At 35.8% G+C, this 21,721-nt stretch overlaps 1 protein-coding gene across 2 annotated transcripts in view; it reads right to left on the bottom strand.

Moving 5' to 3' along the window:
• Positions 1-2,452: 2,452 nt before the first annotated feature.
• The window catches only part of TRPM7 (transient receptor potential cation channel subfamily M member 7), a 135,860-nt gene continuing 116,591 nt past the window's right edge, over positions 2,453-21,721 (bottom strand). The window contains exons 28-40 of one of the 2 annotated variants that reach the window (XM_027840770.1): positions 21,496-21,558; positions 16,148-16,244; positions 15,577-15,647; positions 14,492-14,526; positions 11,057-11,082; positions 9,771-9,821; positions 9,154-9,219; positions 8,455-8,738; positions 8,259-8,341; positions 7,812-8,017; positions 6,614-6,665; positions 6,004-6,110; positions 2,453-3,911 (exon numbers count right to left, since the gene is read on the bottom strand). In XM_027840770.1, coding sequence (XP_027696571.1) covers positions 3,787-3,911; positions 6,004-6,110; positions 6,614-6,665; positions 7,812-8,017; positions 8,259-8,341; positions 8,455-8,738; positions 9,154-9,219; positions 9,771-9,821; positions 11,057-11,082; positions 14,492-14,526; positions 15,577-15,647; positions 16,148-16,244; positions 21,496-21,558 — 1,266 coding nt within the window. In that variant the 3' untranslated portion in view covers positions 2,453-3,786. The remainder of the gene's footprint in view (positions 3,912-6,003; positions 6,111-6,613; positions 6,666-7,811; positions 8,018-8,258; positions 8,342-8,454; positions 8,739-9,153; positions 9,220-9,770; positions 9,822-11,056; positions 11,083-14,491; positions 14,527-15,576; positions 15,648-16,147; positions 16,245-21,495; positions 21,559-21,721) is intronic. The other variant, XM_027840771.1, reaches the window with a different exon arrangement.

Here is a 21,721-nt window from a genome sequence, read left to right on the forward strand (position 1 = left end):
GATGCTATGAATCATCGATAGATATGTGCAACATCCTAAGTGTTTGGGACATTTTAGTATTGTTTTGGGCCCAGCTATTTCACCAATTCTGAATCTCCATATTTACTTAGCTCATACCTCTCCACCCATCAGTCAACAAGTATTTATTTAAAATTAAAAAAAAAAAATCTATTATTTTACATTAAAAAAAAAGATTTGTATTCCAAATTCTCTCCTTCCTGTGCCTCCCCTACCCACTGAGAAGGCAAACAATTATATATGTGAAATCACGCAAAACACATTTCCATATTAGCCATCACACAAATAGAAAAGGCAAGGAATTGCTGCCCACTACGCCCAGGGTTGTTCTCTAGAATGGCTGGACTAGTTCAGTACTCTACCAGCAATTCATTAGTGGAACTATTTTCCCTCATCCCCTCCAGCATTTGTCATTTGATATGTATGAAATGATACTTCAGAGTTGGTTTACTTTGCATTTCTCCAATCAATAGTGATTTAGAGTATTTTTTCATATGACTGATTTTTTTTCTTCTTTGACTGATCTGATCACGAGTGCTTCTTTCTTCCTTGAAAGTGCCAGCAAAGGGTTCCCTGTAGTTGTCCAACCCCCCTTACTATGTCTAGGCTGGTAATTCCTGAAGCTGCTGCCGCCACTTGCTTGTTCCAAGTGCCCCTATGGCCCACACATGGTGCTATGGTACTCTGGGTTGGCACCCACACCACACTCACTGTCACAGACCTCTTCCAGTTTACCTAATTTGTCTTAGGCTGGAAAATTATCTCACCCCGTCTTTTTGGCTCTAAAATTTTATTTGAAGCACTATTTTAAAGTTGTTTGGAGGCGAATGTTGGGAGAGTTCAACTGGATGGCTGCCTCTCCTCTGCCATCTTGACTCCACCCCTCTTAACAAGTATTTATCTAGTAAATCATAATATGACAGGCACTATGCTAGGCTCTGAGGATATAAGCAGAGAATGAAACAATCCCTACCCTCAAGGAGCTTACATTCTAATGGTGGAATCAACACTCTTTCCCATAAGGACAAAAATCTAGGTGTATACTGTATGCACCGAATTAACCAGAGGACTTGATTTCAAATCATACCTTTCATGCTTTTGTGATATTGGGCAAATCAGTCCCTTCTACCTGTAGATCTAAGGTATATTGCCTCTTTCTGACAACCACTTTCTTTAAAAATATTCACTCACCATTTTTTTTTTCCTTTTTGGTGAGGCAGTTGGGGTTAAGTGACTTGCCCAGGATCATACAGCTAGTAAATGTCTAGTGTCTGAAGCCAAATTTGAACTCAGTCCTCCTGACTCCAAGGCCAGAGCTCTAACCACTGCACCACCTAGCTGCCCCCACTCACCATTTCTTTAAAAACATTCTAAAATATTGCTAAAAACTAGTCAGTGAGTTCCCTGGGCCAAAGTTTGCTGATGCTATTTTCTTTATTTTTCGGAAAACTGGGATATTTGCCCTTTCCCAATCCTGTGGCACTTTTTTTATTCTCCACAGTCTTTCAAAGACTGCCAATAATGGTTGAGCAAACACATCTGTAAGTACCTGCAGAGGGAGTCCAAATGACCTTGTTGATTTCCATTCATCAAAGATTGCCAGGTGCTTTATTATTCTCTCTCCCTATTCATCTCAGGTACCTGTACCTTCTTGCTCACTTTTGTCCTGTCTTTTACAGTTCAAAGACCCTTTAATAAACAGAAGCAAAAGTTGAGCCATCTCTTCATTTATCTTCCCCACTCCATACATAGATTTTATTGCTTGATTTTCTATCTTCATGTTTTTTAAAACCCTCAACACCGACCCCCCCCCCCCAGTTCCTTGTGAGCCCTGGAACTAATTTATTATTGATCTCCTGAACAGGATGATGAAACTGAGATGAGAATGTTAAATGAGATTTGCAGATGATATAAAATTAGGAAGCAAAAAATGGCAGTAGGGGGTTGGACTTCAATTGTCTACACAGAAGGAAGATTTTTAGGAAGAAATTTATAAAGGTTTTGGATTAGACAAACAGCTGCTTCTTGGAGCTCATAAACAAAAACGGTAATACCTTGAACCTGTTTGTGAAGAGTGACCAGGAAGTGCTAGTCACTATTTCAGTGACCAACACATAATTACACACTAGCCTTCTGGCTGGAGCCTGAAGACTCTTCTCTCCCTCACCCTAGGACCCCTCCCTCTCCCAATCAAAGTTACTGAATTTTAGAAAAGGGAATTATAGTTAAATGAAACATTGTGAATAAATGACAAATATAGTTGGAAAAGCAAATGAAATCACACCGTGCTTGAGGTCCAAGAAAAAAATGTGTCCTAGGTTAAAAAAAAAAAAAAAGCAAGACTAGCTATGGAAATGATTAGTATTTCACATCCACTCTATGAAAAATTAACAGGTTCCCTCCCCCCCAAGAATAATTCAACACACTTAACATCTGTAAACAAGAATAAATTTATTTAGATTCTTTTAAAGATTTAATGATACAAAATGTATACAGTATGTCTTTAAGTAATACACTTTTCATTTCTCTCTTCTCCCCATTTCCCCTCCAATCAACATAAAACACCATTTAAACAGCCATTGTGTTCTTGCCTTGCTTTTGTATCTATAAGATACACTACGAATACAAATGGAGCACTATATTGCCCCTTGGTTAAAATTACAATTAGTACCTAAGAAACAAAAAAGAAACTAAAAAAATACAATTGAAGCATGAAACTTCAGTCAGAATACAGGTTTTTCTTGTTGAATATTCAACAATATTTGGGGCAGTTACATTACATTTTCTTGGCGTAAAGTTGCATTGCAATCTCCCGACATTACATAATGATAATCCAACTCAATTCATTTCTTAAATAAGTACCAAAAACAAAAGTAGTTCAAGATGTTCCTACACAATTTTAATTACAATTAGAAGTTCATGTGTACATTCTAATTTGATATACTGGTCTATGAGATCTTTGGAAAGTATGTCACTTCTGAAGTTACTACAGACAAAAAGCACTTCTAGTTTTTCTTACAAGGCAACTTCTGAACTGCAAGTACTTTTCCCTTCCATACAGGTATGTGATAAAACAATATATAAAACAATTTTGCACAATTTGGGCTCTACTGACAAAAACTGGCTCTATCTTTAAACATGGAGCCTAACCCTGATTCAGGAAACAGTCTCTATTAGAAAAATGCTCATTCTGATCTTCCACTCGATCTTCTCAAATCCTGTGACACTAACATTTTTAGGACTCTTCCCTATTCCAATGAGTAATAAATATCTAGCTGAGAACTAGTGACTTCACTATCTAGACATCAACAAAACACTCCAAGGCTGACCTTTGCTTTTAACTTATCAGGAGGTGGGTGTGACCACTTTATTTCTCAAAGTGATTGGCAGGAAACCAGCTGCCAAACACATTCTTCTTCAACAAAACATGACTTTGGTTAACAGGATATTGCACCATATGAGAAAGAAGGAATTACCCCCTTCACCAGAACAAAGTCAAATTAAATCTTCTGCTAAAAAGAGCCCTTTTTAAAGTTATAAATACTAATTCTTCTTTACCTTTAAAATATATTAATTGCTAGCTGTGTCCTGTAGAGAATTACTGACTCACTACTTTAATTAGGCCTTGAGAACACTGACCCATTACATGTCAAGTGTCACCAGATTCTCCCTGGATCTACCCTTCTGTATCACTACACACAAAGTTTCCTCCTTAAGGAAAAGTGACACCTTAGTAACATATTTGTGAGGTGTAGGTAAAATCACTAATTATAGCATCAGACGAATAGAATTAGCTGATTCTTTGGTGGAGCTCCCAGGCTCAATACTCAAATCTGGAGAATCATCCAGAGGAAATAGATTTTTATCAGGTGTGTAGTCATTCCTCTTCAGATCTACATTACCCCAAACAAAAAGAAGTTAATTAATCAATTTTATTTTTTGTAATGTATCTAACCAAGTGCACTCTTAAAAGTTCAAGCACTAAAGTGAACCATACAATTTCAAGAAATAAGAGTTTAAAATGAGGCAACATGATCTTTTCACTTTTAGTAGAATAGGGTTTATCTCTTTAATAACTACATGTACATATTAAAACCAGAGTCCTGACTTGCTGCTACTCATTATGTGATCCTGGAAAAGTAGGTCAGGGAACCTCAGTTTTGTGATTTACAAGATGGACATGTAACTATTCCTGCCTTCACAGGGTTGTTATGAAGATCATAGGACAATGTATGCAAAGTGCTATATAAATGTAAATCCTTATTGCTGATGGAACTGTATGCTTCTTTCTACACTTTATAAAGCATGTATTCATGTTTTATAAAACAATGTGATTTGATTATACTGTCATATTTTGGGAGGCAAAGGAAAGATTCAAAATTTAGCATGTCGGTATGGCTAACTCCAACTACAAAGGACTCAGCTATGATTTTGTGGTTAGACGTGTTGGTTATTATTACTATTAATAATGATGATTATCAACTAATATTTATATGGTATTTTGCAGTTTACAAAGTGAGCTGACTCAGTTTCTTCCCGGAATAAATGCTATCTTCTCTACTCTCAAATATTCATTGGAACATTAAACTTTATCTATTACCTGAGAACAAATTTTAAGTCTAAGCTACTCTCCTTTTTCACAGATTGTGCTTAGGGAACACAAACTAATTTTATTACTGGCCTGACCCAAACACAAACTATTAAGTTAAAAAAAAAAATAACCTGATGATGCACAAAAAAACCATAATACATTCTAAAACCAAATATAAATGACTATTTATATCTATAAATCTACAAAATATTTATATCTATAAAACAGACTATTGTATTCATGTTGTTCTATAAGGACACAGAGAATTCATTGTGCTAAACATGTTTCATCTCTGCAAATGTGTTCAATAAATATACCTAATTCTAGAATGATGCTTATCCTGTTAATATGCACAGTTCTCTCAGTCCCTACAGAAGTTCTGATACCATAAACCTTTAAAGCTTTTAATCAGCAGCTTATGCTACAAATTTTTGTTAGTTTTGGCATTCTGCTGAAGATAGAGAATTTTACATGCAGAATACATTCTTTTAGGAAAATCCTAACATTTGCTTTCATCAAATAATAATGCTTTACAAATTACATAGGGTACCAATTTAATTAACATTTATTGTTGTAAGAGAACCTCAGGGGTATATCTTCATTTAAAATCTTGAATTTTTGATGTTATCATTCCGGACAGATTGCATATTCCCCCCATCATGTGCCCTCTAATTCAAACCAAATTCATTTATTTGCTGTACCCTAAAGACAACATTCCATCTTTCATCCTCAAGCCTCTGATCCTGGAATGTTCTCCCTCCTCATCGCTACCCAATAGAATCCCTAGTTTCCTTTAAAACCCAGTTCAAATGTGAAGCTGGTGGAGAGAAGGCAGGAACTCGCCTGAGCTCTCCCAGAGTCCTCAGCCCACAAAGGGGTCAAAAGCTATCTCTAACAGAAGGCTTTTCAGGAACCACCTGATTGTTATAGTGCTCCCCCTTTTAGGGAAGTACTTTGTATTTTATTTTGCATAAATCTAGCTGTATATATATAGTCTTACCTTCATTATAATAAGATCCTTAAAGGCAGTTACATTTTGTTTCCGTAACTGTAGCAACTAGTACAATGCTAGGTATTAAATAAAAGTTTATTGAGTTGAAAAACTGAGTGGTACAGTGACTTAAAGGCCTACCTTTCCGATTCCAATTTTTATTTCACCAAATTCAATCTCATTTCCTAATGCTTTAACTTTCAATGAGAACAGGTCCATAGAGCTAAAGTTATGACTCTCCTCAGGAAAGGTGTGGACAGAGAGAGCTGACACTCACATCTAGGCAAGTATCCCTTTAGTAAGTCGTCTTCACTGGGCATTGTTCTGGCCACAAAGCTCATGGTCTTACAGGTGGATCAGGCTGGCCTCACAGGTAACATGTGTGATAGGAAAAAAACTTTACCTGGAAGTTTAAGTTTCCTGCAACAGGAATTGCAGTGATGCTTTGCTCGAAAGTTCTTTATTGCATCTTCTCCTAGGTTTGCTGGCCCAAAAACCATGTCAGATGACCTTTGAAATAGTTATGCAAAGTAGAAGTAAAGAATTATTAACAAAGTTTAAATTCCTCTGCCTGATTCCAGGTTCTGCATGATCTACCCCACCCCTCAGCCCTAAGTTATTACTCATTCCCCACTCTGTGCTCTGCTTAACGGTTGCACTTCTGGGCCTTTGCTCATGTTATTCCTCATCCTTGAACTGTCTTTACCTCCTGAAGTTTTACCCATCTTTAAAGCCCAACTCACATGCCTCCTTTTCCATGAGTCATTTGCTGATCCTTCCCCAGCCACACACATATTTAGTGTCAATTTGTCTAATATACTTGTGTTGTTTTTTTGTCATAGTTACGTATGTGCATCATGTCCCACCACTCAACTTTGAGTTCCATTAAGGAACTGTTCGTCTGAGTTGTCTTAAGCTGTCTTAAGTTAAACTTTCCCTCTCCCTCAACTGATACGAATTTTAATGTTTATTGAGCTGTATATGCACTAAAAAGCTGTTAAATCCAGTATTACCTCTTTTCTCCTGCTTTTATCACAGACGGGTCCGTCAGATTCTCACCCACACCTTCATATACACAAAAGAGAGATTTTTATTGTATAAGAGATTTGGCATTGACACGGCACCCTACAATTTCAGTCAGTTTTTATTCCCTGTACAGGTATGAGAGTATCCTACTACCCGTTTTGTGTCTGACCCCCTGATGCTGCATTCCAGCATAACTAACACAACTTCTGGAATTACTGGGAATCAAATGTCAGAGCTGACAGGTAGGAGAAGGAGGACTGGTCTCCTTTGGTATCCATTTTTAGATGCAAAAACAGCCAAGGGAGGAACAACCCTGCAACAGGTTTATCCATCTTAATCATTTATCATTCATTAAAAGGAAACTCACTGTTTTCAGGGGAGTCTACAGCCATACAGTATCATATCATCTGGTCTGATACTTATAAAAACCCTGAGACAGTAGGGAGCATTAACAACTAAAATTATTATGTTCCTCATTTTACCCAATTCAAGAAGAAACTGAGGCTTAGAGGTTAAGTAACTTGCCCATGGTTACACAACTCAGTGTCAGGGGCAGGTTTTGAACCTTTCTTCAAGTCCAGTGCTCTCTCTGCTACCTCACTCCACCTCTAAAATCAGTAATACTCATTTTTTATTTAAGTTACAACAAGGAAACCAAATAACTTTATCATAAATTCATTAATGAAAGAGTTGGTGTTTAACTGGGCCTTTAAAGAGAGATTCTGTTTAGACACAAAAAACAACTAGCTAACGAGAGTGGTGACTCCTTAGAGATAAGAGACAAGGTAAGAGAAAAAGACTACCTGTTACGCATAATTCAGACATCAAACCTAGAGGAAAGCAAGCAGCCCAAGTGAGTCTACTAGGGACAAGGGGCTTGCCAAGAAGTTACGTAAGCAAGGTTTTAGTGAGAACACTTTACACACTTAACAGTTTTCAAGTATTCAATTGTATACAACTGGTGTGCTCACTGCCTGCAATGCCTATCTGGTTATTAAGAATCTGAAAATAACATCTCCTGTTCTGGTTCTCTAGTTCCCTCACTCAAAGTTCAAACCGAAGAGGACATCTAAAACCAAAAGGGGAGGAGGTGGTGCGTGACTACTTGAGAAGCTGAATAAGAAGCAGTTTTAGTCATTTACAATACTTGTCTTTTCTCCTTAGGCAAAATTTAATTTAATTTACCTTGTAAATCAAGTACCAATAACTCCCCTCTTGTATATTCATATGTCCAGTGGCTAAAGGCTAGCATGATCTCTTCCAGAGTGTTGGTTGGGATTATTTCATCACCATTATTATTGTTATATTTTCTAAACTCTCCAGTCATACATTCTTCTACTGCAAACCACTGTCCGGCAGAATGGCAGTATAGCAGGAAAACTTCTAGGAACCTTAGGAAAAATATTGATAAACATTTAGTTACCAAATAAAGTCAATAATATTTTAATCAAATCTTACTTATCTATTCTATATAACATACATCCTCCCCGATATTTTGACATATTGGTACACTGACATAGTGGTACAATACTCAATTATAAAATACTGAACATCAACTGTGATATTAAAAAGAAGCAACTCTCTCTCCAGTCTGGTAGAGGCTTCAAGAATGAATCGATCAAAAAGATTTACCTTGGAGAATATGGAATAGATTTTGGCTTCATTTGGTTGAAAGCAAAGGTGAGCTTTTGTGCTGCTCTCTGCTGCTGGATTTCCTGGGGAAGAAAAACTTACTCAACTAAGCTAATAAAAACAAGTTCTTATATTTAGTATTATACTTCAGAAACGAAAGACTATTTTCTATTTTTATACAATCACTAGCACTTACTCTAAGACAGAGATGCAGCACTGTGTCTTCTTTGTAAACACTTGACCATGTATTGACTACCTCAGGAAGAAAGGATTTGATGATATAAAGATGCCCTGATTTGAGGATTTCATATTCTGACCAAGTACACAGTACTTTGACAGCTCTTCGTAAACCTCCTCCCATTTCTTCTTTACTTAAAAATTCTATTTTAGCACAGAGTCCTAGTTGTGACCAAGATGACATGCTATTATTCAAGATGTTGGGAGAACTTTCTTCTAACCGATACACTGTGACTGGCTCACCTGCAGTAGCAAGGGAAACACATATTAACCTTAAACTAGCACACCTATAAAGCAAAACAAGTTAATAAAATGACTACAAATAACATTTCAAAAATGAACAAAAAGAATTATCAATGAGCCTGTCCAAATGTTTGGTTTTGGATTTGAAACTGAATTCTTTAAGTACTCAATTAAAATGTTTTAAAATATATTTTTAGTTGGCCATACAGACACACTATTTGTATCACACTGCTGTATATGCGTTAGAACTGCTCTGGGTTAGGAATCTTTAATGCTCCTGGATGTGACCTTTGTAGTACTGAATTAAATACGGAAGCCAAAGTACCTTTTTGAGACCCCTCCTATCCCCATCAATATTTTGACTATAAACTAAAACTGAACACATGGAAGAAATGATGATTTTATTTATTTTTACCTCTTGGAGGCACAGGAGTGAATGGAATGCTCTGTGATAACCTCATCAGGTTATTTCTCTCCACAGCTGCACAACAAGGATACAAAAATAAAATTTTAAATATTCATTCATTCAACAAGTCTTTATGAAGTACAAACTACATGCAAGGCATCATGCTGGCTGCTGGGAATAAAAAAACAAAATGAAAACCTGTTCTTGCCTACAAGGAACTTGGATTCCACTTGAAAGAGTGGGTACCAAAAAACATTTAAACAGACAGAACAATGAAATCTGAAGAGAAAGCACTAAAAACCCTTGGGGTATCTGTTGGAGGTGGCACCTGAAGTAAATCCTAAAGGAACTTAAAGATAATAAAGGGCCAGGGTGGGAAGTAAAGCGGCCTATGGGACAATCAGTACGAAGGTGGGTTGCTGAGTTAAGGAAATAGGCAAATAGGCCAATTCTGCTGGAACTCACTATGTGTGCAGGGGGTAATAATAAGTCTGGAAAGGTAGGCTGGAGTCAGACATGGAGGGTACTAAATGCAAGTTTGTTTTTCATCCTGCAAATTTTTAACAGATTTATTACCACAGGAAAAGAATGACATATCTTCACTTTCAGTTTTTGATATTACTGACCTGAATAGTAGTAATTAATATCCATAACTGGCTTAAAAGGAGATGCAATACCTAAAATGACAGATAAACAAGTGTGACTCTACAGAATTAACTGGTACACAGGAACTTACTATTAAGTCAGGCAGTTAACAAGCATTTATTAAGTACTTGTAGTGTGCCTGGCACTATGCAAAGAAATGAGGATACAAAGAAAGGCATAACAGTCCTTGCCCTCCAGGAAATAAAATTCTAAAAGGAAGACAATATGCAAACAACTACATACATTCAAGATATAGGGAGAACAGATGGAAAGTAATGTTTAAAATTTTTAAAGATATTAGCTTCCTATTACACATTCAAGAAAGTGAAAGTCCATTTTTGAGGGGAAAAAAAAGTTTAAGAAATTTGTCCAAAACAAAATATGTGAACTAAAAAAAAAAATTTTAAGAGGGAATTGAATCTGATGATATGTGGCAACAATAAAATGGCAGAGTGTTGCTTGAAATGCAATTAAACTCTCTAGGTCCCAGTCAAATTGCATAATGGACTATGGGAAGAACTTGCAACATTAGCGGCAGAATCATATAGTATAAAGAGCATGGGGACTGTAATGTTTACTCTAATTCTGATGAGGAGAATAAACGTTATCTAAAAAGCAATAAAGTACTGTATTTAAAAAGAAAACAGTACATTTGCCTGTGTTCTTGATAAGCCACTAAAGTCTATCACTGTTCTGGGGTAGGGAGGCAGTATGCCAAGTGTGAGACTTGGAGGATGGTGAGAACAGAGAGACAGGAATGCAGCTCAGATCCTTTCCATACCCTCCCCTTTTAGCATTTTTTAGTCTCTGTGGTACTTTATAGTTGAGGATCTAATAAAAGTATGTGTCCATATCAGTATATCAGAGTTCAGTGCTAGTCTGAGTTAACCAGAACTGCTGTTCCACGGGCATGGAATCAGAATAATTTTGCACCTATAAAAAGATGAACATTTCAAATGTAAAACAACAAACAAGGAGGTTATGTCACCCACGTGGGTATTGTATTTGAGATCTGAAATATGATTGAAGAAGAGGGTAATTTGCCATTTAGGAGAAACACGGTCTATATATAGCTTAAAGAAAAAAAATTACAGAGGCAGAACTGTAAGAAAGTTGGTAAGGCTGGTGAAAATCTCATCTTAATTTTAGAAGGAAGGAAATATCTTTAATATTAATTTCCCCAAATTACTATAACTAGGATAGTTTGGTAATGAAATCACAGGTCACATATGATTCCTAATTTCTGTGAAGAAACTTCGCTCCTTACCATTTGGTGTTTCCTCTTCAGGTGGCCTGGAGAAATGTTACACAAAGGAAGAAGGTATATAAGTCGTGAAAATCTTTTCTTTAATATATTCTCATGTCCTATCATTTAACTTACTTTTTGGGGGAAGCTTTAAAATGCAATAATCATGAATAAAATTAATAATGTTATATGGACATCCTTCTGATTGCTAAGTTTATAATGTGTAGTTTCAAAGATTTTCCAGTTTGAAGATAAAAATGTATCCATTCGGTTAATAACTTGTGGCTTTAGGGTCTACCTATAAAATAAGTAATATTCTCTTCATATTTACTTTATAGTGCTTGCAAATTGTGGGGTATTCTTTGCCTACCATAGGCACAGTTTTATATTCACTGATTTCTACATTTGTAGTGATATCTAGAATTAAACCCTTGAAAATGGGGAACGGATTCTGCATAGGAAGTTAGTATACACTGAGTCCATTATAACCGCTTCCAAGACTCCCATGTTTTAGAATTTCTTGCTTCTTAAATATTGGTTACTCTATTTCATGCCTTTAGATAGACATGGAATAAACAAATATATACCAGTAGAAGTTCCCTGAATGAAGGATATATATTCCATTATCAATAAAACACGTATTCCCATTTAGTTTCATCCCAAAATTTAAAAAAAAAATGTGTTCCTACGGGGAAAAATGTCATCTTTAGGTTAATATTTAATTAGGGAACTCTTTTGAGCCTTAAATGCCCCCTTTGGTGTGTATCTTTGAGGCTAGCACTCAACAAATAATCTTTCAACCTCTAAGTGGATGTTTTCCCTAATAGAATTTGTCCAAGAATCAACCCCCACCCCAAACAAACAAACAAAAACTTTAAACTTAACTGATTTAACAAAAGGAATAACATCTACATCTGGTGGCTTCTTATTGGCTAGGTACAGGGATGGGCTATGCATCTTATGTCCAAGGGCTTTGACTACCAGAAGTATTTCCCTTTAATACCTGCTGTTCAGTTGTGTGCCATTCTTTGTGACCCCATTTGGGGTTTTCTTGGCAAAGATATGGGAATGGTTTGTATTTCTTTCTCCAGTTCATTTTACAGATGAGGAACTGAGGCAAACAGGGTTACATGATTTACTCAGGGTCACACAGCTAGGAAATGCCCGAGGCCAGATTTGAATTCAGGAAGAACAGTCTTCCAGACTCCAGGACCAGCACTCTGTGCACATGGCACCACCTAGCTGCCAACTGATGCCTAACCAGTGGTGAATCTTCCAGATGTGAAAAGTGATAAAAGCAGGTAATAATAAAGCCATGAAATTCTAGGTGTCCCAGAGTTCTCATCAAATAGGGAATTCTTTCACAGGTCATTTGTTTTCAGATTTATCAAACACTGTTATTTAATTCCATTACTTATGACATTTTCTTGTCTGTAGCAGTGATTGACAATTCTATTTTTTAACTAGTGCCAAATGGTTTTGATGATTGCTGATTTATAATATAACTTGATGTTTGGAAGTGCTATTCCCATTTTGTTCCTACTATTTTTTTCTATTATTTCCCCTAACATTCTAGATATTTTGTTCCTCCAAATGAATTTTATTTTTTAATTGACTCTGTCAAATTAAAAAGATACTTATCTTTTGGTAGTTTGATTAGACAGCCTTACATCTTCATATTAACTTTGGTAGTACAGTATTACAATTTTCATTAAATTGGCACAGCCTAACCATAAGCGCTGAATATTGCTCCAGCTATTTAGGCTGTTCTTAATTTATTTAAGGAGTATTTTATAATTGAATCTATGTAAGTATTTTCTGCACTTTGGTAGACTGACTCAAATATTTAACGTATTCTGTAGTTCTTTTGAATGGGAAGACACTGTTGACAAAAGCACATGAATAACTAGTTCTCAAGAGAAATATTGCAAATTATTAACAAAAACATGAAAGAATGTTCCAAATCACTAATACAAAGAGGAATGCAAAACAAAACAGTACTGAGGTTTGGGCAGCTAGGTGGCATAGTAGATAAAGTACTGGACTCAAAGTCAGAAAGACCCAAAGCTGTTTTGCCTCAGAAACTTATTCTGTTACTCTGGGCAAGTCACATAACCTCTCTTGATCTCAGTTTCCTCATCTGTAAAATAGGGATAATAATGATATCTACTTCCCCCAAGGGATTGTGAGGATCAAACAAAATAATATCTAAAGTACCTTGCAAACCTTAAGGCATTATGTAAATGCTAGCTATTATTCACCTTGCCTAGCAAACTGGAAAATACAACACAAGATGAGAATAGTCATTTGTGTGTGTGTGTCTTTTTAAGACAAGCACACTAGTGCGTTGTTTGTCAAACTATGAATTAGTAACATTCTTGAAAGCAATTTGGAATTAAGCATATAAAGTGGCTAAAACATCTTTACCCATGGCTAGGTATATACCCCAAAGAGGTCACTGATAAAAAGGCTCCACGTACACTAATAAATCCGTATCTATCTGTATAAATACAGATATGTAGATAAGATGGATAGTATCACTTTTTGTGGTAGTAAACTAGAAGCAAAGTAGATGCCCATTGATTGGGGAAAGGATAAATTTATGGAAAGAACCACAACAAAAACTGAAAGTAAATATTATGAAATGTTAATGATGAAGCTTTGCCTCAAAGAAGAATTATGAGCAGACACCTTCACCACTTTGCAGAGGTGGGGGCTCCAAGGTGTGGAATACTGCACAGAAGGCTCCTTTGCTTTGGCACCCCCTTCATTTTTTTTTATGATGGATGGCTCTCTAGGAGGATGGATATGGAAAAAGACAAAGGAGGAAATCTAGTCAATGTGAAAATAAAATTCTGAGCATACAGGACAAGTCTAGTTCCATCTGTGGTGTCTGCACTGAATAATGGTCCCATTATTGGTCACTGGGGGAACTTGTTCTTTTTATATAACAGGGAAACATTCAACTGCAGACTACAAACCAGCTCTCTAATTACCACTCAAAATCTCAGAGTCAGACACGAGTCTCCTTTATTCCCTATATCTAATCTACTACTAAATCTTTTCATTTTTTCCTGTGAAATACCTTTCCAATTTGTTTTTTCCTCTCTGTTCCCACAGTTGCCACCTTAATCCAGGCCTTCACCACCTTATCTTTTGTTAGGAGTACTATTTCTAGACCTGCCATACTACAATCTACTTTATATAAAATTTTTAGTAGCAAACTAAAGATATGACTTGCTAATAAAATAACTTCATCATTTAAAAAATAGAAACAGGAAATTAAATAAATGAACTAGTTCATGATTATATGTGCCAATAGAGGAAAAGGGAAAAAACAGGAAAGAGTATAGATATTCTTTATATAATTTCCCATGAATAAACAAGTGACATGCTCTACAAAGAGATGATCTAACAGTCTGAAATTTTGTTTTATCATGCAGAAAGTCTACTTACATTTGAGTATTTGCTGTCCTATCTTGTAACCAGTCCTTTAATCAAGAGGAAAAAAAATCAAAGGTATTTTTAATAATCTCAAAACAAAATACAATTGCTAAACCACTTTATATTTCAAACATTATACTTTAAAAACTACAATTTGAAGAGAAAACAGAACTATCATTTCACACAATTATCAATAACTAATGGGTATAACTATAGTAAAGGCATTCAAGGAAAACCAGTTATTTCATGTTAAGTGAATTTTCCAGGTAACAAAATTGCCTTTTCAAAAATTTATTATTTTAACCATTCTGTATTAAAATAGTTTAAAAATGATCAAAAGTTTTTCTTTACTACTCAAGATTATTTCTCTCTGTTAACATCAAATACTGTATTATGATCTAAGAGAAGTTTTTCCGTTTCTTCCTGTCTGGTAGGGCCAGAGAAATCAGAGAACTAAGAATGTTATAACTGAGTATAAATTAGGAGTCAACAAAACTGAGTGATGGCCTAAGGGCCTCTCTGAAAGACAGCATTAACTGACAGAGCTTCAATGCCTGGATTATTTTTGGCTTAACAGTTATGGGTACCTAAGAAGCCTATTTTGTTTAGCATACTCTTGGTTCTAAGGTATGTTTCAGGCGGGTAAGGCTAGGATTGCCAACCTGTGGTTAAGTGTGATATTTTTGTCTTAGGTCTACTACAGCTTGAACTATGTACCTCAACATTGTAGCCATACAAAGAGATTTCTTAAATCTGTGTTCAATAACAATTTGGTTCTAAGTCATAAAACTGACTTGGTTTGCTCATGGTTAGTCCCTATAAAGTAGGAAATATTCAAAGAAATATAAATTCTTGCCTTTTTAAAAAAAAATATAATGCTAAATAGACTGGATTAATTTAAAGATCTGCTGTTAGAAATTCTGCCTATACTTCTTGCCTTCTCTATATTTTAATATTCACAAAGACAAAGTCTCTTGTTAAAAGTTTAACACAATCTAAAAAAATTATCAGAAAATACCATCACTTTTCATTTATATAGTTATTCTCTGATATAAATATTGTGTAAAGTTTTTAACTGTTAAGCAAAATGTACAAACCGAAAGTAAGGCTGCTTTGGAATCTACATCGTAGGTGTCCTCTGCAGGCGCTCTTCTATTGCTGTTTAGTACTTAAAAGAAAAAAAAAGCCTTTAAGTTAAACAACTGGATTATTTGAAATGCTGAATAACCAAACACTTGACTTTGTTTCTAAGCACAGTACAGAACTTTAAATTTTTCTGAATCTTTTCTTGCTTGTGGGCCTCAAAGCCTAGCAAGAGAAAAATCAGAGTTATGATAAACTAATCTACTACAAATTTATGCTTATCTAACTTATCTGGGCCTTCCTCTGTAGCTCTCTCAATCTTTGCAGTATTCATCTGTTTAGTCATCATTTGTTCACGTGGCTATTCCAAAATTCTTCAAATGGTTCACCTTACCACCCTTTTGCTTCTTGTCAGATGGTTTTGCCTCATACTTTACCAAGAAGACTAAAAACATTAAACATAAGTATACCCAACTACTTTTCTCAGAATAAATCTCAGCACCTATTTTTTATTCCTTTCCTTCTATAGTAGGAGGAAAAAGGAAAAAGTAAGTTGTGATCCCAAGAACAAAGCAAAATATTTACCTTGGTCTGAGTGAAGGAAGATGGGTGTTTTGTGGCCCTCAGTTAAGCCAGCATAAGAACTCACATGTTTCAAGGAGTTGTCAGGAGAAGTATCACTCTGAAGAAAACATTGCAGTAATCTTTCAGACGCCTGTTTACACCATTATGTTTCATCTTATAAGAACTGCCCTATTTGGTCAGAAGCATGGCTCATTCAGTATATTCCATCTACTACAGAGATAATATTGGGACATATAATCAAACAACATATGGTGGCTCACCCTGAAGTCAATCTCAGAGACAAGGAACTTTTCCTTAGCATCCCATTATAATTTTGTTGTCTCTAAGTTTATCTGAATCCAACTGATACATTTAATGACTGACTATACTGAAACCACAATCACCACCTTCCAAAATCCATTTCTTCCTCAAAAGCTAATGACCAAGTCTCCTAAGTTTCTCTTGTAAAAGTCTTTATTCCCATTCTTATTACCACTACCCTAGGGGAGGCAGTCCTTATTACCTCCCAGAAAAAACCATTTCAATAGTAAGATTCTCACTGCTCTACCTGTTTCTAGTCTTTCCTCACTTTTCCCCACTGAGAAAAGAATAAAGTTTAGGCTCTTTGGTGTGACATTCAAAGTAGCTCAAACTGGTCTTTTAGCTTCTATTCTCAATACTATCCCACATGAACCCCGTGACAGAGCAAAACTAAAAACCTGCTCATTACTGGAAAATCTAATTTCCCCCTCTCCAGATCATGTTATTCTCTCAGCTTACAGGACCCATCCTCTCTCAACATCTACTAAAATTCTACCTATCCACAGAAGAGAACAGAAGGAAATTCAGAAAAAACAGACAGATATAAGCAGGGAAGCAGTGGAACTGCTATGTTAAATTTAAGATACACTAAAACAAAAATAAATCCAAATTGTAGGTAAAGATTCTAGTTCATACACAATCTTCTATTTTTGTTATTCACATATATGGAAATGTTCTGCTTGTTAAGGTCCCAAGTTTTTTTTTTTAGTAATATTTTTGTATGAGGCAAAAGAAAAAAAAAAAGACCTAGTAAAGAAAGATGATTAAAAAAAAAACACCAAAAACAAAACCATGGGGGCAGCTAAACAGCACAGTGGATAGAGCTCTGGCTTTGGAGTCAAGAGGACCCGAGTTCAAATAAGGCCTCAGACACTTGACACTTACTAGCTGTGTGACCCTGGATAAGTCATTTAACCCCCAATTGTCTCACCAAAAAGCAAAAAAGTAAAAAAGCAAAAAAACCCCAACAAAAAAAATCACCCCAAACCCCCATTCTTTTAGCTTTAGTGTAAATGCCACTTCTTCCACAAAGTCTACTTTAGCTATTCCACCTGAAATGTGCCACGATCTCTCCTTTCTCTAAATTTATCAAGTATTTTGTACACTAGTAGTGGTGATGAGGTGCTCAGGTTCCAGACCTAAGATCAGGTCTCTGGAAGCCTTCAAATTTCTCAGTAGGACAGCGGTCTTGTGAGAAACTGGGAGGCTTCCAGAGACACAATCATAGGACTGGGGCCCAAGCACTCCATCATCGGTATTTATTTATTTTTTGAGTGAATTAACTTTATTTATTTATTTTTAGTTTTCAACAATCACTTCCATGCACTTTTGAGTTTTAAATTTTTCTCCGCCTCCCCCCCCAAGATGGCATGCAATCTGATATAGACTATACATTCCTATTATACGTATCTTCACATTAGCCACATTGTAAGGAAGAATTAGAACCAACAGGAGAAACCACAAGCAAGGGGAAACAAAACAAAACACAGAAGGAAAAAAAAAAACAGCAAATAGTATGCTTCGATCTGCATTCAAACTCCATAGTTCTTTTTCTAAATGTGGATAGCATTTTCCATCCATCACTGGTATTTACTGCAGTTATTGGTTACCTGTTTTATATTCTGTTAGAAGGCAAATTCTATATCCCATTAGACAGTAAAGTCCTGACCAGGAGCAATGTTCCATGTGTGAACTTAGATAAGTCACTAAACCTCAAAGTGCCCTAGTTATCTCACCTGTGAAATGAGGATAGACGAGAGAATCAGATCCTATCTAATGTTAAAATTATGTAAGTACACATCTATGTAGCCTCCTAAATATTGCACAAAGTAAGCGATTAATATATGTTTGTTAAATGAAGATAAATGAAACTGTAAACTGCCAAGTCCTAAGCAAAAACTTGAAAAGGGGTTTTGTTTTACCTTTTGTCAATACAATGGCAATCCACATATATGATTCATGTCTATAGAGTTAAGCGGAAAAACTCATTTAACAGTCACACGCTCCCTCTTACATTTGCTCCTTTGCAAAAGGGTGAAAAACTAACCATCAAATAAGTAGGTAGGGCTGTCTAATAAAAGGGTATTGGTTATTAGTACTACATTCATAGGTTAGATCCTACAGTCTAAAATTCCTCGGGAAGTCAGTCCAAAGATGGCAGGAAACATAGGAAAATTAAATTCTAAAGAAATAATTATGATTAGAAAGAGGAAAATATCTAAAGAGACTGACATAGATGCACAAGGAAGTAAATGACTCAGATTTTTAAAAATAATATGCACAGAAGACAGGAGCTAATATAAGTAGACAAAAAATGATATAAAAGCACGATCTTTTAGAAGTAGTAGTAAGAGGAGCACTAAGTAACAAAATAAACTGAGATTGGCAATATTAATGCTAATTAGGGTCAATAAAAGCTTTTAAAACTATTCGGGGAATAAAATACACCTAGGATGAGAAGAGAAGTAGTCAAATGTGAGAAAATTTTTGTATCCCACTATTCCAGGGGCAAGAGGAAGTTTGAAGAAGGGATAAGATCGTAGACTGGTATAGGTGGGATAATAACGGACAACCAAGATTAAAAATTGTCTTTGCTTCCTTGTTCTAAACTAAGAAGAATAATATTCAGATTAGAAAGAATAGAAGAAAATGGTCAACAGAACCCAAATAAGCAAAATTACATTATCTTGATTTTTTTACAGGTAGAATCTCAAACTATGTATAGTAAAATCCTAGAACTTGGCATGGCTTATGAGCTGTTAGAAACAACATGTATTTGATCACTAAGAGCCAACAGGGAGTTGATCAAGAAGAGAAGGGGGAAAGGAACAAGCATTAATTGCGTGCCTACTATGTGCGAGGCACTGTGTTGAGCGCATTACAAATATCATCTCATTTGACCCTCATAACAACCCTCTGAGGTAGGGTTATCACATTATTATCTCCAATTCAAGAGTTTAGGAAACAAAAGCAAACAGAGGTTAAATGACTTGCCCAGGGTCACACAGCTAGTAAATATCTGAGATAGAATTTGAACTCGGGTCTTCCTGACTCCAAGCTTAGCATTTTATCCACTGTACAACCAGTTGCCTCTAGAATAGAGATCATACCACACTAGCTCCATTTTCTTTTTGTTACAGTATTACTAAAATCAGAAGAATCCTTTAGACACAGAAGGTTTGAATTTTGGCAAATTATTTGCTGAAATTTCTCATGTCATCCTTAGAGACAAGATGAAGAATCATGAGTTAGATGACAGTACAATTCAGTGGATTCAAAACTAAATGAATGATTGCACTCAAAAAGTAGCCATTAATGGGTTCATGTTAATTTGGAGGGAGAGCTCTATTAATAATGTTCTAAAAGCTGTCTGTGCTACTGTACAATTCAATACCCCCATCTTACCTCACTTCCACGCCCCATGTTCCTTAAATGAAGGCACAGATGGAGTGCTCATCTAAAGAGTTTAATCAATTAAAACCATAGTCCATATTATAAAACAGACCAAAGATAAATATAAAGCATTAACACTTAGGTTTAAAAAATCAACTGTACAAGTTGGAGTAAGGTGTTATATAGGGCTTTTGAGTGCATTATAAACTTAGTACAAGACATGACTGTGACATGGCCAAAAAGGTTAAAGTGATCTTAAACTATCTATTAAAGGAGTTAATAAGTCTTTACTATGCTCTGTCCTGGGTCAGATTATAAAGGAAAATATTGTTTTGAGTTCTGGTGCCATATTTTATTATGGACATTGAAAAAAAGTAGAATTCATTCAGAACAGGGTCACCAGAACAGTGTGTTCTTTTTTCAATACTTTCTTCCTTTTTGCTTTTTTGCCCCGTCTATCTTCTTATTTCTTTCCTCACTGGGACATATATAATATCTTCTTTCCTACTTTTCTTCCTGGCTATTACTGTCATGCTGTCTCCCAATAAAAAGAGTGCTCCTGTTTTTTACATAATTCCAAATCTTCCTAAAATACATGACAGGTCCACAAGATTCCTCTACACCTAATTTTTTCAAGCTACACACAAATGTGTATTTTTCCTTCTAACATATTAGCTCCTATAAGTACTCGAAATACCAAAGGTATAATAGGACATCTTAAATTGACTATATCTGGTACATACCTTTTACTCAACTCCAAATCTGAACTTATTACCTATTCCCCCACCCCAATCCCCTTCCTCTTCCTAACTTTCCCATTACTGTTGAGGGTACTATCAATCTCTTAGTCACCCAGGCTCACAACTAAAATATCATCAACTCTCATGATCTCTCATCCCCCATGTTCAATCTGTTACCAAATCCTGTTGCTTCTACCTTTGTAACATCTCATACACAAAAGACCCCTTCTCTCCTCTGCCACTACCCTGGTGCAAGCCATGATCACTGCCTGCCTCAAGTTTCTCCCCACTCCGAGTCTGTTCTCCATTCAAACTGATCTTCCTAACGCAGAGTTCTGACCATGTCACCCCCACTTACACCTCCCCCTCCCCCATTAAATAAACTCCAGTGGCATTAAATAAACTCCTATCACTTCGAGGTTCAAATATAAAATCCTGTTTGTCCTTTGAAGACCTTTATTTTTCAAACTACTCTCTTACCTTTCCAGTCTTCTTAAACCTTACTCACCTCTACATAGTCTATTATCTAGTTATACTGGCATCCTTAGCATTCCTTGCACAAGACATTACACTTCCTGACTGAGTGTTTTCACTGGTTGTATGTCATGCCTGGAATTATCTCCCTCTTTATCATCATCTCCTGGCTTCCTTCAGGTGCCAACTAAAAATTTCACCTACTAGAAGCCTTTCCCAATTCCTCTTAATGCTAACACCCTCTCTATGTTGATTATTTCCAATTTATCCTATCCATGCATGTACGTACATACTTGTTATGTTGTCTCCTCCCTTATACTGTGAACTCTGAGAGCAACAAATGTTTTTTTGCCTTTCTTTTTATCCCCAATACTTTGCATAGTGCTGAGTACGTAGTAAACTTAATAAATGCTTTTTGATCTGACTTGTAAAAGCCTTTACCTGATATCTAGGGATCTCTACATCCTCCGGGATGGTTTTCTTTATATCTTTCTGCCCTTGTTCCTATTTGAAGTAAGTAAACTGTAAACGTCTTTAAATAAGATATAAAAGAAATATACAATAGATAATTATACATAATTTACAATTAGAGTCCCATGTACAATAAAATCAATTATCAAATACTAAAATGCAATCAATTATGTGACACACTAAAATGCAAAAACAA

Source organism: Vombatus ursinus, unplaced genomic scaffold, assembly GCF_900497805.2.
Source record: "Vombatus ursinus unplaced genomic scaffold, bare-nosed wombat genome assembly UNPS02014848.1, whole genome shotgun sequence".
Classification (NCBI taxonomy): Eukaryota; Metazoa; Chordata; class Mammalia; order Diprotodontia; family Vombatidae; genus Vombatus; species Vombatus ursinus.